The sequence below is a fragment of the Cotesia typhae genome, unplaced genomic scaffold (assembly GCF_013202065.1).
Source record: "Cotesia typhae breed Kobodo isofemale line unplaced genomic scaffold, CoteBio_Ctyphae contig_20, whole genome shotgun sequence".
Taxonomy (NCBI): Eukaryota; Metazoa; Arthropoda; class Insecta; order Hymenoptera; family Braconidae; genus Cotesia; species Cotesia typhae.
This window is the reverse complement of record NW_027423725.1, coordinates 5,611,197-5,633,549: the sequence shown is the minus strand read 5'-3', so window position 1 is coordinate 5,633,549 and position 22,353 is coordinate 5,611,197. Positions and strand designations below refer to the sequence as shown.

General features: G+C 32.0%; 2 protein-coding genes across 2 annotated transcripts; one reads left to right on the top strand and one right to left on the bottom strand.

The window, feature by feature from the left end:
• Window positions 1-72: 72 nt before the first annotated feature.
• On the top strand, window positions 73-21,431 carry Afg3l2 (AFG3 like matrix AAA peptidase subunit 2). The gene is made up of 12 exons (XM_074259246.1): window positions 73-263; window positions 353-479; window positions 556-892; window positions 972-1,065; window positions 8,102-8,267; window positions 9,256-9,391; window positions 9,457-9,575; window positions 9,654-9,929; window positions 14,184-14,638; window positions 19,806-20,201; window positions 20,925-21,160; window positions 21,246-21,431. The coding sequence occupies exons 1-12, from the start codon at window positions 180-182 to the stop codon at window positions 21,283-21,285; spliced, it is 2,466 nt and encodes an 821-aa protein (XP_074115347.1). The 5' UTR covers window positions 73-179; the 3' UTR covers window positions 21,286-21,431.
• On the bottom strand, window positions 3,300-4,918 carry LOC141537962 (uncharacterized). Its single transcript, XM_074259178.1, has 2 exons — window positions 4,526-4,918; window positions 3,300-3,582 (listed from the first exon to the last, which is right to left on the bottom strand). The coding sequence occupies exons 1-2, from the start codon at window positions 4,881-4,883 to the stop codon at window positions 3,557-3,559; spliced, it is 384 nt and encodes a 127-aa protein (XP_074115279.1). The 5' UTR covers window positions 4,884-4,918; the 3' UTR covers window positions 3,300-3,556.
• Window positions 21,432-22,353: the final 922 nt, after the last annotated feature.

Below are 22,353 nucleotides of genomic sequence, written 5' to 3'. Positions count from 1 at the left end.
CATCAATTATAATCACCAAAAAAACCAGCAAAGTTGGTAGTTGAATAATTGGTTAACATGGTAGCAGAGATCACCTGAACTTGGCTTCGAGACGTCGGTATATAGTTTAAAGCCGCAATTAAACATAAAATTCATTACATTGTATTTTACATGATATTATTAACAGTTATTGATGAACAATGGCTCACCAGTTATTATTATCTGCTAACAAACTAGAAAAATTGATATTTAAGTCATTAAATAATAACCGAAATCGATTTAAAGTAAGAATATTTTTATAACCTATAACTCATATTGCGTTTTTAGATGTAATTCAACATAAGGTAAATTTTAATTTATTTTATTTTGACAGCTATGTCGCTCAATTTTGTATTTAAAAAATAACATAAAACTGTCTTCTTGTGGAGAGACACTTGAACAAAATTGGTTGTTATTAACTGGGAAGCCTCCTAAAGGGTTTGAAAAATTCTTTAAACCAAGTAATTATACTTTGATGTTGATTATCTTTATAAATTATTCACTGCTCATGTAATAATTGTTTTATTTTTTATGTAGATGGAAAAACATCAGCAAAACCAAATGAATCAGCTGGCACAAAATCTGAAACTTTACAAAGTCAACAACAAAGTTCATCGAGTAAATCACCACCTCCACTACCACCACCACCATCACGGCCTTTATCTAGTGAAAAACCAGTAAATCAGTTTTTATCAGGAATATTCAAACCTACTGCGAGGGGTAGTGGAAGTGGAGGCGGCGGTGGAAAACCGTTTAATAATGACAGGGACAAATGGGTAATTGCTGGAATAATTGGTGCCATTGGTATAATTGGTTCTATGGTATATTTTGAAGTCGGTGCCAAAGAAATAACGTGGCGAGAATTTGTATACAGGTTAGCATAATAAATTTCCTTTCTAGTTATTACAATTTTTACTGCAATAGATCTAATACAATTAATATAAATTTTTCAGTTACTTAAATAAAGGTGTGGTGGAAAAATTAGAAGTTGTTAATAAAAAATGGGTTAGAGTGAGACTACTACCTGGTCACACAGTTGAAGGATCAGTAAGTACTTGAATAAATTCAATTTTTTCACAGAAATGTTAAACATCTGAAATCGAAAATTTTCTTAGTTTTTAATAACTTTGAGGTAAATGTTGACAAGCTTAAGAATAATTTACCTCTTATGAAACAGCATTAAATTATTACATATATTTGTTGAAACGGCTCACTTTAAGAGAGTTAATTCTATTGCATCATTGGTTGAAATTTATTTGTTTTTAAAGAAACTTCAGAAATTATATTAGTATATCATATACTAATATTACTGTGTCTTACAGAAGATTTTATTTTTGTTTTATTTTTTTATACCGTCGAATATGTCGTTAAGGTAGTACCTCCACGAAAAGTACCACCACTTGAGTGGTGCAAATAGATTTCATACTAACTTTACCATCTCTCTAAGGTAAAGGGCCCTATTATGAGACAGATTCTAAGGTAGGTGGGACATTCTCACTGCTTAAAAAAGTATTTAAGAGAAAAATACCATTTGGATGGTATTATATCATTTCTCTGTCATTATTAGACAGCTATTATATATTTAAACTCAATTTTATCTAACAAATAAATAAAAATAAACCATTTTTTCTAACAACCTTTATCACCCCTTTTATGAGACAGTTTTAAGACATATGACCCCAATGTCTCATGAAAGAGGTCCCTATTTATGAGACAGCTGAAAAATAAGTAAAGCGATATCTATATGATTTTTTTTTTTTATTAATATGAGATCATTTTTCACAATTATCAAAGAAATTAGATAAATTGTTACAAAATAACAATTCAATAGTCACATAATAAATAATTTATTTCTCTTCTTTTAATTTTTCTGAATTTCCTTTACTTTTTCCTGGAGCTTTTTTTTTTCGTCTTGTAATTCTTTCCGTTTTAGTTTTTTATCTTGCTGCTGTTTCTTAATTTTTTCTTTTTCCAATTCAGACTGATACCATTCGTCAGATGTTCCAACAGAAGGTAATTTTGATTTACCCGACTTTTCAACTCTACACCTTTTTTTTCGGTAAATATTCGACAGGTAATGTAAATATTTCTTTGAATGGCTTTTTAGGCGAATTATCTAAAACTAAAAATCGCGAAAATTTTATTAAATACCTTTTTGATACATAATTATAATCTAAAAAAAAATTTCACATTACCTTTTTGTCTGCTTTTGGAGAATTTTTTTCACGCTTGAACTTTGTCGATCGATTGATTTACAAATGTTTTCTTGATTATTTTCAAGTCCTGAAAGTTTATGATTTTTATTAATAAAATCAAAATAATACGTGAAATGTATTATTTTGAAATGTATGTACCTTGCTGATAATCCTGGTTATATGAACATTTGTCTATAAGGAGTGATTGTACGTCAATAGGATCACTTTGATTTTGTAATAGTAAATTGTTATCAGAAGCAACTCCTGAATTTGCAGCGATCGGAGAATGTTTGCTAAGTGTGTCTGGCATGGGATTAGTGCTAACTAATGATTCTTGATCAATTATCTGAACTGGCAGATCGCATACAATGTCATAAGTATCATTGATTGCCCCAACACCATTTTCGTCGGTATTCATACTCGTCTGATTATCGAAAATAATGACAGATTGCCATCTTGTATCGCAACTCTCTGCTTTGAAATTTGTTTCATATTCTTCATTATAAGTTGCTCTATTATTTATTAAGGGATTGATTCCTGGATCAACATCTTCAACATTGTTTTCTTGACTAGAACGCGACCTATATTTAAGAATATCAAGGATTTTGGGATCATGTAAAACCTCATTGCTCAAGATAATTGGTTTCTTTCTTGGAGTTTCACCTATTATTGAAATGATTATATGTATATACTAAAGAGAATTTATGTCAAATTATTCAAACAGATATTCTACAAAAAAAAAAGGTGTTAATATTAGTACAAACTTAAAATAGATTAAATTTATGTTAGCTGAAAAATTGATTTCGAATATATAAAATTCTAAAAAAAGTTGTACGTATAAAATTTCAAAAAATCAATAGTAAAAATAAATTAATTGTAAATGAAGTAAAAAATAGTTCGATTATACTTAAAGTTGATAATTGTAAAATAAGTTAATGTAATTATTTGTTTTAAATACCCGTTGAATTTTTGTAAATTTGTAACCAATAATCAAACAAAGCTTTCTTCTCCACATCACCCGTCCATGATCCACTACTCGCTGCCGCATAAAAATCCAAAAGTAGTTCCTCTTGTAAATTTTTTCAAACTCATGTAAAAATCTTTGTTCTTCTGTAACTTCATTGGCTTTAAAAATGTCATTATTTTCAAATTTTTGTTTTGATTTCTTCCCCTTATTTAAAACATTGTAATCTACCGCTTTAGAGTCAAATGGATAGAGCCCTGATCCTCGAAAACCACTCTGAACCACGTTCTCAGCATTAGGCATATTATCCAGAGTATACTGAAGAACAAGAGGAAAATTTTCTTTGGTTACTGATGTCTCACTCTGCTCATTTTTCCACTTAGGTACACATTTTCTCCACGATTCCTTAAATGGATGGAAATAGTATATTACACACCGAGGGAAGTAAAGTAAGAAATGTCTCAGATCACATGTAATTGTTGGCCGAGTCGAAGCCGAGGTCAACAAACATGTGATCTGAGGCTTTCTTATTTACTTCCCGAGGAGTGTATGCTATTTTTTTGCTCGACGAAGGCAGAAAGTGGCAACTTCATTTAGCGCAGCGGGCCGAAAGTTGACGCTTTCTGCCCGTCGAGCAAAAAAACGATATATCCAGTGGTTGCATAATATGGGTGGAATTTGGCGGCAACATAATCAATTCGATCTTTTTTTCTCGACAAAAATTTACTAATGGCAAGTTAAGATGGGTTGAATGGTTATCCATGTAAACTATTACTGGAAACTCCGTATTTTCTTTGACTAGCCAAGGATAGAATACGTTTGTTATATATTCATAAAAGGTTTCGGTTGTCATCCAGCCGTTGTCCGAAATTCCAATCCCCAACCATTTGGAGTATTCTCAATTATTTTTTTAGTACAGTTCTCTTATAAGAGTACAAGAGCATCGGAGGACCATGAATACCATCAGCTCTGTACATAAATAATACTGTTAAAGCTTCCTTACCACCGTCAACAACTTTGTAAACCGCACGAGTCCCCTTTGCTGCCAACACACTCTCAGCATCAGGACACAACTAATGCTACTTTCCTCACAATTAAATATTCGACTCGGAAGAATACTCAATAAATCTTTTTTCTCTAAATATATTTTGTTGTTTGCAAACCAATCTTGAAGATCTTCTTGCGTTACTACTGCTCGAGTCATACTCAATTTTTGGGGTTTTCGAATTGACAATTCGGGGTGCCTTCTTCTAAAGTTTTCGTACCAGTGTCGACTAGGACGATCGTCTTTGAATGGTGTTTTTTCTTAATTTTTTGACATACTTTTGGATATTGTCCAATAACTCACTTTTGGTAACAGGCACTCCAATCTCTACTCGATGTAATATCCATGTAACAATCTGTTTTTCTTCATCATCACTCAAAACTATGCCTGGGCCAGTTTTACTTTTGGTTTCTCCTGGATCTAAATTTTTCTTTCTCCCCAAAGTTACAACCGGTACACCAAAGGCAACAGCAGCCTTTCTTAAAGACATTCCGGTATCTTTTATAGCTTTTAAAGCTTTTTCAACATTTTCTGTACTGTAATTCAATCGTTGACATTTTCTTTTTTTTGAATTTTTAATTACATTCTCAGACGTTACTACATATTTTTTTGCAGGATTTGTTTTCTTTTTCAACTTCGATTGTGTTGATTTTTTAGCCATATTTTTAAAAAATTTTTTATAAGTATTTGTTGTTATATAATCTGAAATATAAGAAAAATCAATATTTATAGTAATGTTTCGAATATTATACAAGTTAATTATAAAATTTAAGTACTTAAAATAATTAAAAATGAATTTTGTACATCAGCATGCTGTCAGAGTTTTAGGTTAGATTCATAATTTTTCACTAATAAATGTGACATACTTACTAAGAAATATTAAATTGAGTTTTTATACAATAATTAGGTTCTCAGTTATACATACACACCGTTTTTTTATAAATTATTAATTACTACTTATATTTATGACTGTTAAAACTCACTGTCTCACTAACTGGGACTATAAACAAAATCATATGTCCATGTTGCGCGAGACACCTAATAAAGTGTCTCATAAAACCGTACATGCAAGCAAATAGCTGTACGTATTATGAGACACCCAAAAATTAAATACTTTTGTTAAAAATAACTTAAAAATACTTATACTCACTCAATTTACAACTCTTTAGCTTTCAATTAATATGTAACACGTGAATAAAAGTCACAAAAACAATGTTTTTTACCAGGCTACAAAATTGGATACTCGTCGCTGTTTCACTCCTTTTAAAGGTCTGTAAGAGCGCAAATTTTAAGCCAAGCAATTTCAAATATTTTTTTAATTATATCTATTAAATTAATCATAAAATTAAAGGATCATCTTAGAAACTTAGTTAAATACCGATTTATTATAATTTTTATATTCAAGTTAACTCGATCTTTTTTTTTTATTTATCGCATAATTCAGTCCTGTATCATAAATATGGACACTGTCTCATAATAGGGCCCTTTCCCATTACCTTATTAAAAATCAGGTGTCAGAAAGTAATCTATATTTAGTTTTGAAAGGTTTTTATGGCTCTGTCATTTATGACATCCAGAAGTAATTTTTGTCGAAGAGGTAAATAAGCCATCAAAAATTAATACTCACAATAGAAGTTTAGTTTTTCAAAATTAACGTTGTTTTTTTTTTTAATTTCCGTTCTGAAGTCTAGACTTTATTAAAAATTTCTTCAATATATCTTAGCATGCCTCTTGACAATAATATGATTAATAAAAAAGCGCCATTCGGCCGAACCCGACATGTATAGATAGATTTCTTGTTTAAATATTGAAAAAAACACGTTATTAAAAGGCAATAATGTCCTCAAATTTATTTTTTGATATATTTTTTCAAATAACGATATGAGACTGACTAAAACAAATAGAAATTCAGAGACATCTACCTAAAAAATAGGATTTGTAACAGATGAAAGTCATGTGATGATATAAGCTAAAAATAAAGGGAGTTTGGTAGCCAAATGACTTAAACTTGACCCCATATTTTTTTATAATTATTCGAAAGATTATGATTAAATCCATCTATAGACAAAAAATCAGATTTTTTTACCTCATTGTTTAAGAGATATAATTAATTAAAATTATGCAAAAATACACGAGCTCTATTAGGTGTCCTTGTTCAATAATTCCGGAAATTAAGGGCTTGTAAAAAATTGGCAAACTTGACCTCACAAAAAAAAAAGCTTTCCAATAGATGAATTTTTAAACTATTCACAATATTTATCAGTATTAAAATATAACATTTTTTAGTCCCATGGAAAATATTTTCGAATATTTTTTCAGCAGTTTCGAGGGTTTTATATATTTTTCAGCCTCCAATACATGATATTTAAAAATACTTTGTTAACGGTTAATAAATATATTTATCAAAAATTTTTTGTTAATAAGTCATTTATTGAATTCTATTAAATTCTTCTATCAGTGTTCAAAGCATTGAGCCAAGTATCGAACCGGGTTTAAGTCCGAAGTCATTTTTCAAAGTTTGGTTAAAATGTATCGAGATATTGGGCCAAGCATTGAACCAGGCCTCGGCCAGTCGTAACATCTCAAGGCTTGGTTCCAAAGTATCGAACCATTGGGCTAAGCCTTGGGCCAGACATAGGCCAGTGGTGCACCCCAAGCCTCGGCTTGAGAATGTCGAACCATTGGGCCAAGCCTCGGAGCAGGCCTCGGCCCGTCGTGATCTCCCAAGGCTTGATTCCAAAATATTGAACCATTGGGCCAGGCCTGGGCCACTGGTACCTTACCAAGGCTTGGCAAAGTAACAAATGGTCCAAGGCTGGGCTATTTGTCAGCATTGACAAACCCTAGCTGGGCATGAGAAAGTTTTCTTTCCAACTATTATAGAAGACGTACGCGTAATTCCAATAGAGAATTAATGGTAAGCTTTCCTCCCTACTATCGAGGGTAAAGGTGCTTACTTTCGATCGAGGTATGAAGAAATATACTATTAAAACATGACTTTATGACTTTTTATTATTTAATTTATAACAAAATAGAATTTTGTTTTAATCAAAGCTCAAAAATAATCATTTATAAGATATAAGAATTTTTTCATTAGCTTTTAAAGTAATTTCCGGAAACGGTTTATAAATTTGAGATTAAATCCAAAGAAGAAGATACTCAATCCTAAAAATATTTAGGATTGGGGAAATTTAGGACTAAAGATTGAATAATAAAGTCATTTAGAAATAGAGATAATTCAAAACAGATTTTTTCAAGACCAGAATGATCAAATATGTACGAATGAAGAAGTAAAGAATTGAGTAATTTTCTTTTCTTTTTTGAAGTACTTGGAAAATATTGTTTCAAGTATTAAACCGTTGGCATGTTTTAGGAATATAAAATACACAAATCTCTACCCAATGCAGATCTAGCATGATTCGAATAAAATAATTAAAAATTCAATGATGATACTCTCTTCGTAATCTTGTGGTAATATTTTAATTACCTTCTACAATTAATAAATACCCCAACTTTTACACGTTCAGTTGAGAAATTATTATTGTGTAGAACTATTTCAAAAGTCATATCTGATTCCATAACCGCTCATAAGTTGATTAGCCTAGAGTTTGTTTCAAGTATTGGGAAGAATAACTATGCTATAACACGAAATAAACTTTAAATTATATCGTTTTATTTGAGGGAAGAAATAGTAACTAACCAAACATAAACTGTGAAAAAAGGGTTCTATTCAGACGATTGCATTTTAGTATATGCTTATTTTTTTACTACATACGCTATTGGACCTTCTGAGAGTACAAATAATATATTGAAAAAAAAAAAAAAAAGAATGGAAAGTAAGTATTATCAATTTTTAACAATATTTCTTTGATTTTTTAGAATACATTATGGTTCAATATCGGTAGCACTGATACCTTCGAGAGAAACTTAGAAAATGCCCAATTGGAATTAAATATTGAACCTCAGAATCATCTTCCTGTTGTGTATAAATCAGAAATTGAGACGTCAACAATAGGTTCATACTTACCTACACTTCTTATTTTAGGTAAGTTAATGATTTTTATAATTATTGCTTTTATTAAATTATAAATTTTTATTTACCACAAGATAATAATTTCGAATTTCTAAGTTACAAACTTTAATAATTACAGCTAAACCCAATCTAATAATTGACAAATACAATCTAAATCACACTTACTTTTCGAGAAGGAGCCTCCTGACTAGGTACCGTTCTTCATGTTTTTTTTTTTTTTTTTTTTTTTTGTTTCAAAACAATCTTTGCTTCCAATGAGTTAAATATACGATTTATCTAGCATACCAGAAAAATGAGTAGATTCCTTTTCGAAAAGTGGTTGTCGTATTTATCAAATATTGGACTTTCTACTCTAGTTATGTAAGTTTCTAAAATATTATTGATACAAATAATATTTCTATTTTCAATTATAATTTCTTAGTATTTGAATTCTGAATATTGACTATATAATATTGCCGCTCGATAGCCGCATAGAGCATCTGGATGAAATAATAAGAAAAAAGAGGTGTCACGAAACACCCGGTTAGATAGAAATCCCATACTATATTTATTAACTATTGATCATAAGTAAAAAGTAATAAATTATCAACGATTGAGAGCAATTAAATTAAAAATTTATGGTGCCGTTGCTATGGTAATTATTACTAAGTTAACAATTGCCAATAAAAGTCGTCACTTAAAATCTCACACTTTTTTCGGTCTTGCTTTTATTGCGAATAGCTTAACTATTTTTTGTACTCTTCGGTAAAAAATCAAATTTGGGTTTTTTTTTACCTTCCCGCTATAAAAGTCAATAATTGACAATTTACTAACCTTTCTGCAGAAAAATAGCAAGTATTTTTAAAATAGTACACACAACGGGAGAAACTAAGATCTACCAATCCTCGTTTTTGACTTTGTGATAGAATGAAGCATAGATAAGAATGTTCTACTTTTTTCTTTTAATGTAATAAACTCTCGCTTTTGTTAGTTGATCTTAATTAACACCAATGTTCTATAGCGGTTTTGATACAAGCCATGCGTCGATCAGCTGCATTTATGGGCGGAAAAGGAGGAAAACGTGGTGGAATATTTGGTAGCGTAACAGAGTCTACGGCAAAATTAATAAATCCAAATGAAATCGGCGTACAATTCAAGTAAATGGTCAATAAGCTTTAAACAATACAGCAACTTAACTTTTTTTTAAATAATTGTATTTTAGGGATGTAGCTGGTTGTGAAGAGGCAAAGATCGAAATTATGGAGTTTGTAAATTTTCTTAAAAATACACAGCAATATCTTGATCTAGGAGCAAAGATCCCTAAAGGTGCAATACTTACAGGTATAATTACTTCATAATGCTTTATTTTTGAGTAAATAATTATTTATGTACTAATATTAAATAACTGATTGAAATAAGGACCCCCTGGAACCGGTAAAACATTGTTAGCGAAAGCAACAGCAGGTGAAGCCAATGTTCCATTTATTACAACATCTGGATCCGAATTTTTGGAGATGTTCGTTGGTGTTGGTCCATCTAGAGTGAGAGATATGTTTGCAATGGCACGTAAACACGCACCATGCATATTATTTATTGATGAAATTGACGCAGTTGGTAGAAAAAGAGGTGGACGAAATATTGGAGGCCATTCCGAACAAGAAAACACTCTAAATCAACTTCTAGTCGAAATGGATGGTATGTTTGTAATATATTTTTTAGTGTTAAGGTAGTTGGGCCAAAAAAGCAAAAATTCAAGAAATCTCCCAAACTCCGAATAAAAGTATTTAAATACATAATACACACGCTGTTAAAATTTTGAGACGATTTACCACGTTTAATCGAAGATAATTGCATTTGAAAATGACATTTTTACACAGGCGGTATGCGAAAAGAGAGAGAAAACCGCGAAGTTTTACTATTTTTTTATTGAAAAAATTTTAAGAATTTAACGAAAAACTAATATTACCTAGATTAATAGATGTATAATTACCCTACAAAATTCTGGAATTCCCTACCACATAGTTTTTAAGAAATCTTTGATAAAATAGTAAAGTAAACAAATAATAATTCATATATAATTTAGATGAAAAATATAAAAATATATCATGTAAGTAAACTATTCGTAACGTGATTGGTCAAATATATCAAAGCATAAAAATATATGCAAATCCTAAATTCATGCGCGCGCTTGCGCGCGCAAATTTGAATTCTAGTAAAGTCATATCATGCGTAGAAATAAGTGAGCAATAGCCCGTAAGAGAGGCGAAATTAGCGAAATTAACGATCCTATTGTCATAACAACTAGTTCAGTAAGTAGCGCCTCCTATTAGAGAGGACTACTTGTAACGACCAGTAGTCTTGCATTATCGGCCAAATAAAGTCTGTAGAATTCTAGCTTTGATGAAAGAAAACGTGTTATAGCTATACCAAGACTGATCTTTCATCTCCATTGTAGTCCTTGGAAAACCTAGTATTTTCTATTGTATAAAGTGTCATCCTACATCGTGAATTTTGTAGGAGGACCGTAACGCACCCAGGTTTACTTCCTAGATATATAATTTCAAAAAACTTTATAGGGTGAAGACATTGTACTACATGAAGTCGCAATTGAAAAATGAAAGAAATAAGAAGGTTTAGCTAACGACAGGTCTCCCTAAATCAGCAAGCATGTGTCTACGACGATTGCAGTAGTCACTTCTGTATTAAAATTGAAATTATGTCTCTCTTACCATGTAAACTTATAAACAATAGTAAAATACACTAGATTTGAAATTTCCTTTTGTAGGGCTCGGGTACAATGATATATGGTATTCAGATATTTGTGCGTGAAAAAAGACGTGTTAATTGTCAGAGAAAAAAAAATACTTCAGACGGGTCAAATATCGCTCTAAAATTAAACTTTCGCTGTTGGAATTGCAAAAAAAAATTTTTTTTCTTTTCAAATATAAGATATTATTGACAATTTCAAAATCACGGTCAAAACTATATAAAACTTAGCTTGTCAGTATATTATGATAAAATCTATTTGAATCATAGTTGTCAACTCATTCCTTTATGAACGCTATGTTTTTTGTTTCTAACCGTCATTAAGGGGGATAGCCACTGTGACGCTGGAAAAAATAGGCAATTTTCGGGAATTTTTTTTACTAGGATAATAAAGGAATTTGGGGATCGGGTTTTTTTTGTTTTATAAAGTATATGTTGAGGATAATTCTCCTAAATTTTTATTCAAAAATATTTTGTTATCACAAAGTTATAAACATTTTTGTAGAGCACCAAAAAAATTTCCCCCTCCATTGCCGGTACTGTAACTCAAAAACGGATTATCTGAAACAAAAAAACCAAACGGCATTTTAATCTATAGGAATGTCGCTATCGTCGCACGTAGGGGATTTTGAAAATTTTGATTTGAGAAAAAATGGCGCCATATTGAAAATTTTTTCGTCTTTTTCCTCATTTTTTGGACTCAAACAGCCTTAAAAATCTTAAAAATTAAAATTTTCAAAATCCCCTACGTGCGACGATAGCCACTAAGTAGACGAATACGGGGAAACAAAAAAATTGAGAATCGGTTCATATTTACGAAAGTTACAGTACCGGAAAGTTTGAAAAAGTCGTTTTGAGAAAAACGCGAGTAAAGTTTTAAGAAGATTCTCGCAACTTTAAAATCTAGTCTTTCACAAAATATTCATACTCACATCAAACTATCAAGTCCTGGGCCATATGAGGGTTCTTCCTCCTTATCTTTAGTATTGACCTTGACTTTTTTATTTTTTACTGGCCGTTTCCATGCGGCTTTCAGCAGCTTTAACCCGAGTAGCGTCGCGCTCAGCGCAGTATGAGTAGAGTGTTGGTCCTACTTTAACATCGAGATTCTCTAATATCTTCAGAGTTGCTAGAGCCCCATCATTGAATGTAATTGTTGAAATATATAAAGCTATTTCAACAATAAGGGAATAAGAAGAATTTGTTTTTGGGGCGAGCTGCCACACTAATGCATTGAAGCTTTCATTATTATTTTGTGTAAACCCACCGACACATCGTTCCAATAACTCTGGATTCGATAGATCTTCATAAATCGGTATTAAAGCTTCCGCAATATCTGCAGGAAGTGGTGGTTTTTCAACTAATGAGTCCAAAGTATTTGTTGCCACAGCTTTTTGAAATTGACACCACGAATTTGCACCTTCAGGACAAAGAAAATGCTGCGGATCTTCGGGTGATGAAAACTTGTGATAAAATGTTTGCCAAATAGCATTATACATCTCATCAACATCATTAGAATGACGTCTGATTGCTAAACCATAATACTTTGTAAATTCATTAATTGCTTTGTCCGTTAATCGACCTTTCCCACCTAAACTTTTCTGTGTATTTTCTTCTTTTCCTGTTTTTGTCTTCTTGTTAGTTCGTTGCTTCTTCAAAGCCCTTAGTCGACTGCCCATTCGTTTTTGCACGTGATTAATACATTCCTTTTTTTTTTATCTTCACCATGTTCCCATACGGTTTAGCATCACAAATATTTTTATACGTTTTAGTGTCACCATCACCTATATAGTTTACATACTTAACGTTATGTAATAACTCTGATCGCATAAACATCTCTTTTATTCCATCTACCTCCATTTGTCCAGAAGAATTTTCATGGTTTATTGGACAGTCTAGAGCATGGTCTTGCATAAATTGATCGTATTCAGCTGTTCCTTTTTTGAGCTCATTAGCGCACACATCTTACAATAACTGGATTTCATACTTACATCTACGATTTTGCCAGTGAAGTAACCAATTAGAGAAGATATACCAAATGAAGATTTAAACCCTCTTTTCTTCCAACTACCGTCACCGGAGACAGAAATTCCAGGAATGTCATTGGATTTTAAATGCTTGCAGGTTTCTTGGATTTCTTCTTTAGCAGCTTTTTTCAACACTAAATCACAACAGTTTCTAGCTGCATTTCTGATTTGTGTGACCAGACGATCGTAAAAGCTATGGAACATTGGTCGTGGTAAATCCATGAAAGCACAAAATCTTTCAGCTCCAGATAACCCAATACCAATTATCCGCATTGCAAAGATGAAACGGCGATTAATTTCATACGCATTCTTGATGAGTGGACATGAATTTATCAAAACTGGATCACATTTTTGCAATTCACAACTAGTTTAAAACCTAATCCTCGAATACTTGTCTCAGTAAAGTTTACATCACCACCACACTTTTTACACGATACACAGCCACTTAGTAAATTAAATATCGAAAAAAATTTATAATTTTGTAGCTAATACTCGAATCAATTGTACAATCAGATTTTTGTGATAATTTCCTCTTGGAAGCACTATCACGTCGTTGAGAGCCAGTATTTTTTCAGTTTCATATCTGTTGAGCGGTCGATTAAATTTTTCCTGTCGTTTGGCAGTTTTCTTTCGTTTTTAATAACTTTACTTTGTTTACGATCCATTATTTAACAAATTTTTTTGTTAAATAAACAAAAAAAAAGATCAGAAGATTTAAAAAAAATAAGTAAGTAAACAATAACGAGTACACTAAGAAACTCAATAAATTAAAGAACGAGTGTGTATTCATACAAAACAACTAAACTATGAGGTACAGTATCTCAACAATAAGAAAAAATATACGTTAAAAGTCAAATAATTGTAACGGTTGACAATCGTGAGGGAAAACAATCGCCAACCCGTACGAATCAAAGACGGAGCGAGCAGGCGACGTTTTCGTCGAAGCGCCGCGCGTAAAACGGTCAATCGACGCGCTCTTATAAAAATGACTATAACTCGAAAACTATTCGGAATTTTTCTATAAAATTTGAAATACATAATTTTGAATATATAAACTTCAGTTTAATGAAAAAAAAAAAAAAATTTTTTTTCCGAAATTTTACAGTGGCTATCCCCCTTAACTGAAACTTCATAATTTTTTTTTGTTTTTATTAAGGTTTCAACACAACAACAAATGTGGTAGTGTTAGCAGCAACCAATAGAGTTGATATTTTAGACAATGCTCTTTTACGTCCTGGTCGATTCGATCGACAAATATTTGTTCCGGCTCCTGATATTAAAGGTCGTGCATCGATTTTTAAAATTCACTTAAAGCCTTTAAAGTCGAATTTAGATAAGGAAGCTCTAGCAAGAAAAATGGCATCATTGACTCCTGGATTCACTGGAGCGGATATAGCTAATGTTTGCAATGAAGCTGCTCTAATAGCTGCAAGAAACTTGTCGAATAATATTGACATGAAAAATTTTGAAGCCGCCATAGATCGAGTAGTCGCAGGTATGGAAAAAAAGACAAATGTATTACAACCGGAAGAAAAAAAAACAGTAGCATATCACGAAGCTGGCCACGCTGTTTCCGGTTGGTACTTACAGCATGCAGATCCAATATTGAAGGTACAGCAGTATTTGTCGAAAAGTTTTTTTTTTTTTTTTTTTTTTTTTTTTTTTTAATTAGTTATTAGTGAATTAATATTTGAAATAAGAACACGGGAAGACGCGCAGTAGCCTATCGGATCCGGTCCTTGCTTTCCAAAATGCATTGGACCGGGTTCGAGTCCGGCGTACACTAATGAATTATTATTATTATTATTATTTATTGTTTGAAGACCATGAAGTCGTAGCTCCTTGCGGCCTTCCAAAATACATAACATTGAATGTTAAATTAACAAAATTAGTGTATTACAAATATTATTAATACATTTATATACATATAATGCATACATCAATACATCACTTCATCATCAAATACAAAAAATATTTTATTAGAGATTGTGATCAAATCTTGCATTCTCTTCACTTAATAAATACTCAAAACACGCTTTACGGAAAGCAGGAAAAGTCAATTGTGTGGTGCAATATGAAGGTAACCGATTCCATACTCTAATTGCACATACCAAGAAAGATTTGTCATATTTGGTGCTGTGGCAACCAGGTATAACAAGCAAATTATTACGTTCATCACCCCTTCGCGGCCTAGGCTCACATATTTGCAAGTTATTTCTAATAAGTGGCTTTTGCTGCAGATAAAGCGCTTTATAGATTAAACACGACATGAAAAAACTCCTCCTACGACTTAGAGTTAACCAACACAGTTCTTTGTAGTACCTCGTAACATGTTCAAATCTAGATAATTTAAATATATACCTAACACAAGCATTTAGTTTGCGTTGCAGTCTAAGTTGTTGTTGAGCTGTTAAATCGGTATACACCGCTGCGCAATAATCGAATACTGGAAAAATCAAGGTAGTTACTAGTCTTTTCTTGACCGCGAAACTGAAGGCGTTACCGTTCATTTTAAGTTGGGCAAGAATCCTCATGGTCTTCTTGCAAATTTCCGAAACCTGCAAGGACCAGGTAAGAGTATCCTCAAGCACTACGCCCAAGTATCTAACCGATTTACAATAATCAATGACAATATCGTTTTTAACAATGTTAGGTACAGGAACATGCTGAAGATCCGCAAGCTTGAAAACAGTGCCAAAGATCATCGCCTTCATCTTACTAAGATTCATCTTTAACCCATTCTTAACGTACCATTCCGTTATAACAGCTATCTCCTCATTCAAAGTATTGATACATCTCGATAAATCGCATAATCTACAATTTAAGTAAATGACTAAATCGTCAGCATAGAAAAGATGTTTACAACATTTGAGGAGACGCCCTAAGTCTGTTACATAGATAGAGTATAATAATGGGCCGAGGACACTACCCTGTGGCACACCACACAAAATGTCCTTCCACACAGATGTTATGCCATTACTATCACGCACAGCTTGCAATCTACCTACTAAGTAAGATAAAATCCAATTGATTACATTGCAGCTGAATCCCATAGCTTTTAATTTGAACATGAGAATATCAAAGATTACAGAATCAAACGCTTTACTAAAATCAAAGAATACCGCAACAGTAATGTTTGTTTCATCCATACCTAACCTGATGTCGTCACAAAATTTTAAGAGAGCATCTTGCGTATTGAGTCCTACACGGAACGCTGTCTGAAATTCATCAACGATACCATTAACTAACAGGTATTCAAGAATTTGATCATGAACACTCGATCATGAGCGATCCTTGATCGCTCTAAAGCCTTCGACAATGTACAGAGTAACGATATAGGCCTGTAATCTGCATAGCTAGCAGGACTGCGCACTTTTGGCAAAGGCAGCACATAAGATTTCTTCCAGGCCGATGGGAAAGAGCCAGACGACAACGAGAGATTAAAGAGATTAGTTATATGAAACAGAAAATAGGGTAACAAAATTTTGTAAGTCTTTATCTCAAAGTGATCAGGACCCATTGACCCAGAAGTCAATCTCATGTAAGCTTGTCTTACATTTGCTAAGGTCAGTTCTTTAAATTCAAATGAGCTACTGTGTTTTACCACACAAGTTTCTAGGTAATCAAAATCTATGTCCTGCAAAGGCGGACCGACAGCATTAACAAAGTACTCGTTCATTTCATCTAAATTAAGATCCGGAGCCGCATACATGTCATGTCGCTTAGCTAAACCTAAATTACGGAAATCATTCCACAAAGATTTCGCACACTTACAGTTTTGAAATCGACTAACAAAATATTCTTTCTTCGCATCTATAATTTTACGCTTAATAACTTTACGCATTCCAGAGTACTCTTTGTAGGCAAATCCCGATCTTTTAAAAATCCTATACAGCTTCGACCGACGGCGCTGAAGAGTCTTAACTTCTTGAGTCACCCAGGGTGCAGGTTGATCACGAACTTCAACTTCTCTCAAAGGCGCTACTGCTTCAATCACTTGACGAATGTGTTGATGAAGCAAATTATTCATTTCGTCAACCGAGTCAGAATGCTCAATCGAGATAAGATCATGATCTGCTAAAAACGGTTCTGATGACTGTCTAGAAGAAATTACTAAGTCCTCATGACTAACCAAGCAATGATCAATCCAGGAGTGACTATCAGCTGAATGATGAGTAGCTTCGAAGTTGACCAGATGCATACCGAGACTTCCATAGAATTCTAGTAGGAGATCCGATCTTGAGTTAGCGGCTTGCATATTAATATTAAAATCCCCAAGAAGAATAACATAATTGTAATGTGACATAATGTCGTCCATATCAGCCTCCAATAGATTTAACGATGAAGACGTAGGCGGATTATATACTACTCCCACTAATATTTTTTGTCTCGTAGAGTGCCAGATTTCAATAAGCAAATATTCCGGGTGACCAGGAATATATTTAGAACTGATGATAAATTTTGACGAAAGCGAGTCTCTGACGTACAACGCAACACCTCCCCCACTCCTTTGATACCGATCATTCCTGGGCAGTGTAAATGATGGAATATGAAATTGAGCATCTGACATGTTTGCATTTAACCATGTTTCGCTAACAGCAATAACATCAAAAGTATGCGTCCTAAAAAATTCTCTAAACAAAATGAAGTTGCAGTTTAATGAACGAATATTAACGTGACAGACACTGAGAGGAACTTGAGCAGAGGTAGTTGATTGACTCACTCGTTCCTGAGCAAGCGATAATGATGATGAAGTGAATGAACGTTATTGACATGAACGAATGTGCTTTTTAAGCTCCTCTATCCCATTAGATGGCAATAGTTTTAGCGGCGGTTTCTCAGAATCTATTCTGACGAACACTGAGGCTGCAGCAATCCACACATTTTTTGCAAGCAGCTTAGGATAGTCCTTTAATAACTGCAACCGAAATTTATATAAACCACGCGGATGACGGCGATGAAGACGCACAGGGTCCTGCGAGATATTTTCCTTGGCTATCAAATCATTATTTTTAATAACAATATCTCTGGACTTCTTGATCATTACATCGACAGCTTCTTTGCAGTCAAACTTTATAAGCACATCCCTCCGTTTTTGCCTAGCATTCCTTATCCTAGCTTCAGCTACTTTGCCAATTCTTTTTACATATTTGACTCCGAAATCATCCCGAGGGACGTCAAGGACGTTAAATAAATTTTTTACAACTTCCTTGAGATTTTCCTCCCCTACTTCTTCTAAACCAGATATTGAAATCTCATCCGCAAGAGCTTGTGCCTCAATTTGTAAGGCCCTTTGTTCAAAATTGCAATTCAGTAAAATATCGGCTGCCCTCAAAACTTTCTCAGCTTCCTTTTTTGAACCATCTGAAAATCCCTTATTTTCAAGCGCACTCACTCTTTTCTCCAAACTGATAAATTTAGTATCCAATGCAGCCTGCTTAGAAATAATATCATCCACTTTTTCATGTAACTCTTGTGCTGACTTTTCAAGGTTATCCAATTTATCAAGCTTACTTAGCTTGGGTAAATGAATAGCAATCGATGTCAATAAATTCATCGAGTTAGTTTCTGAGCATGCTGGGCATTGTTTATGTACCGCATTTAAAGCATCGGTTGCGGAACCAAAGTTATATCTGATCTTGACACACGACACATGAAATTTATGATGTAGATGACAGTTCGCCTTAATGCAGTGTGCCGAGTCCGAAATCTCCGAAAAACATAAAACACAGGTCATAATGAATACAACACCTTTCCAATAAGTCAGTCAGATGGCAGCACTAAACAGGCAGAGTCTCACAAGTCAACGGCAAAGTCCAACCTCCAAATTATATTAATTGAAGTTGATCACAAATAACAAATGAGCCAATTAATACTCTATGACAGTTAATAGATACAAATATTCGCAATAAATTAATGTTCAAGAAACTGTCCTCACAGCAAAAAATATATAAAATCAAACTGAAGTTAAGGTAAATAACGTAGCACGAGAAAAAGACGCTACTCACTGTATATGAATATTTTCAATATTTAAGTGTATTATTCTGCTGAGCCCAAAAATGTTAAAAACGAGTTCCAATCTTAAAAGTTCCCCCCTAGTAAGTCGCTCATGATCTTAGTAGTTATGCGACTTTAAATAAACAAAAAAAAGAATTACGGAATACCAAATTGTTGGTGATTTTGTAAGGGTTGTAATTTAAAGTAAAAAGATCATATCATAAAGCATATTAAAGCTTCTGGTAAAGTTTTTGATTTTTAAATCCAAGATCGTTAAGAATTCATCAGCATCAGCTGTTTTCAGTAATCATGAATGTTTTTTTTTTTTTTGTCACCGCTGAGAAAGATGTAAATTATTAATTTCAAATGACTGTTACCGAAAAAAATTCAATTCCGAAGAACAAAGGATTTTACTTACAACAATAAAAATTGGTTTTTATTATAATTAGCGAAACAAGTTTTCCACATTCAAATCTATAGTAATTACGAAGGACCTATGATTAACCCAGGTCTAAAAAATGGTAAAAAAAGTAATAGTTTATGACATAAAATTTTGAAGATAATTGAAGAATGAACTTAATAAATGATAAGTTCGGATATTTTGTGTTTTTATGATGTTTTTCGTCGTGTCAATTGAATGTTGATAAATTCAAAGAAAAATTTAGGTTTTTTGATAGGTACATAAAATATCAAAAAATTAAAGATAAAAATTTTTGAAACCGTCTGATTTGATAAGGAACGATGTATAAATATGTAGTTAACTATTTTATTATTATTATAGGTATCCATTATTCCTCGTGGAAAAGGCCTTGGTTATGCCCAATATTTGCCACGTGAACAATATCTTTACTCAACGGAACAATTGTTTGACCGAATGTGCATGACGCTTGGTGGTCGTGTATCTGAAGAAATATTTTTTAATAAAATAACAACAGGTGCACAAGATGATCTACAGAAAATTACAAAGATTGCTTATTCTCAAATAACATCGTATGGAATGAATGATAAAGTGGGCAATGTTAGTTTTGAACAACCACAACAAGGTGATATAGTAGTAGATAAACCTTACTCGGAACAAACTGCGCAATTAATCGATCAAGAAGTACGAGACCTCATTACGAGAGCTCATGATCGAACACATAAACTATTATTGGAACACAAAGATGACGTTGTGAAGGTACATATAATTATCATTCATAGAATCGTATAAAGTATTAATATTAGTATCAGGATAAAAATAACGGTCTTCATTAATTACAAATTTTTTTGCATACTTTTTACTTTTAATTAAATTTAAGTATTAAATACATGTTTCTTTAAATTGGTATCAGGCGTTTTGATCCTCTGACAAAATATCCCAAAAAAAAACTATTTCCGAGAAAATATCTCTATGATAAAAAAACCCCGACAAGTTATCTTTCGAATTAGTGATAGTTTTTGCAAATTTGAAAAAAAAAAAAAATTATTAATGAGCACAACGATAAAAGAGCGCAACACGATTACCCGCGTTTATGTTGGTCTAATGTCGAATAAACACACACAAAAACCATGTTAAAAGAGCGCAACACGATTATCCTCGTCGTGTTGGGGTAATATCGAATTAACACACACAATAACCATGATTACACCATGTTTAAAAATTTACATGAAATTTTTGAAAAAATTTTTTTTGCCATAATTTGTAAAAAAAAAAAGTAAAAAAGTAATTGCACAACATTGTATATTTATTCAAAAATCGTTAAAATTTTATTCGAAAACTCCGGCTATTTAGGATTAATTGTCGGGAATTTTTTATCATGGGGATGTTTTGTCCGTGATATTTCGTCGGAGAATCAAGAGTCATGGAACCCTTTATTTAAATTATGACATATCATATAAAACTGACGATTTGAATTTTTAGGTTGCAGAACGACTCTTAGCAAAAGAAATTTTAAGCAGAGATGATATGATAGAATTACTGGGTCCAAGACCATTTCCTGAAAAATCATCGTATGAGCAGTTTGTTGAAGGCACTGGCTCTTTTGAAGAAGATACGACACTTCCTGAAGGTCTTAAAGATTGGAATGTTGAAAAAAAGAGTACAAAACAAAATGAAGACGATAATAAGAATAAACCATCAGCTTCGGAAAGTTCAAAGTAATCTTCATCCAATGTATAAAAATGTTAAAACACCAGTCTCAGTAATTAATTTTATTAATATTTGTATTTATTTTTTATGTAGGTCGTGTTCTATTTCATTCATATTTTTTACAATAGTTTAAAATTAAAAAAAATAAAAATTGTTAAATTTTTGAGACTGTCAATCGCAAAGTTAGCCTAAGCTTCTTTATAACTAAATTTGTGAATATAATGAATCATCTGAATCAAGAACAGTTTTTAATAAATTTCACGACAAAATGAAAAGTTATTCAATTGAATTAAACGTTTTTTAAACTTAATTTCTTATTCCGAATTCGGGAACTGTACGAATAATTTATAATTATTCGTCCGGGTATATTAGTTTTTTGTCTTTTTTTTTTAATTTAAAAAAAAATAATAGCCGGATAGTTAGCTGGTATTTCTCGATTGAGTTTACTAGTCCGGTAATTTATCCGTATATCTTTCTTGAATATTTATAATAAAAGTAAATGATAAATTTCTTTACTTTCCCGCCTTCGTTATTGATAATTTAAAAATTGTGTGTGTCTGATATAAAATTATATAATATAGACATTGTCATTTCTGGAAAAAGGAAGTAATTATAATTTAAATATTTTTTCTCTATTATACAAGTGATGCGATTAAGTCAAATTTGATAATTTGATCAAATTTTTTATTTGAAAATGGAATAATAAATTTATTTTAAAATGATCAATAGAAAATTAGTTTATTATTTCATTTTTTTAAATTGATAATATTTATCTATTATTTTTTTTTATTAATTAATTTAAAATAAGTTAAAAAAAAATTATTATATCGTTGAATTTACATATTTTTAAGTGTTCATATATTTATTAATTTCAATAATTACAAGTATGATTATAAAAAAAAAATTTTTCCAAATTAAATTATTTTTCAAACGCTCCAAGGCTGGAAGTAGTCGCCTATAGTCTGGTTCACTGAATAAGTCTGTTTTGAGCTCTCATAGTGAAGATTACCTGGAATATATTTTGTATTAATGATTTGTTACTGACGATTAATTACTATAAATTGAAAGTATTTCCTGTAGGATCAAGAGAAAACATGAAACATAAATATGGTTTATGTTATATCACTTCTCAATAAATTGGATTGTAAATATTCTCCAGCATATTAGCTGGGTACATATGTCTTCCACGTATGTATCAATT

What these genes read in the sequence shown, in the direction of transcription:
- LOC141537962 (XM_074259178.1), bottom strand. Translation starts at nt 4,883, where the DNA reads ATGGCTAAAAAATCAACACAATCGAAGTTGAAAAAGAAAACAAATCCT. An exon ending in TGGAGTGCCTGTTACCAAAA is followed by an intron (nt 3,583 to 4,525) that starts GTGAGTTATTGG and finishes CATCCATTTAAG; the next exon opens with GAATCGTGGAGAAAATGTGT.
- Afg3l2 (XM_074259246.1), top strand. Translation starts at nt 180, where the DNA reads ATGGCTCACCAGTTATTATTATCTGCTAACAAACTAGAAAAATTGATA. An exon ending in TGAAAAATTCTTTAAACCAA is followed by an intron (nt 480 to 555) that starts GTAATTATACTT and finishes TTTTTTATGTAG; the next exon opens with ATGGAAAAACATCAGCAAAA. An exon ending in TCAGCTTCGGAAAGTTCAAA is followed by an intron (nt 21,161 to 21,245) that starts GTAATCTTCATC and finishes TTTTTTATGTAG; the next exon opens with GTCGTGTTCTATTTCATTCA.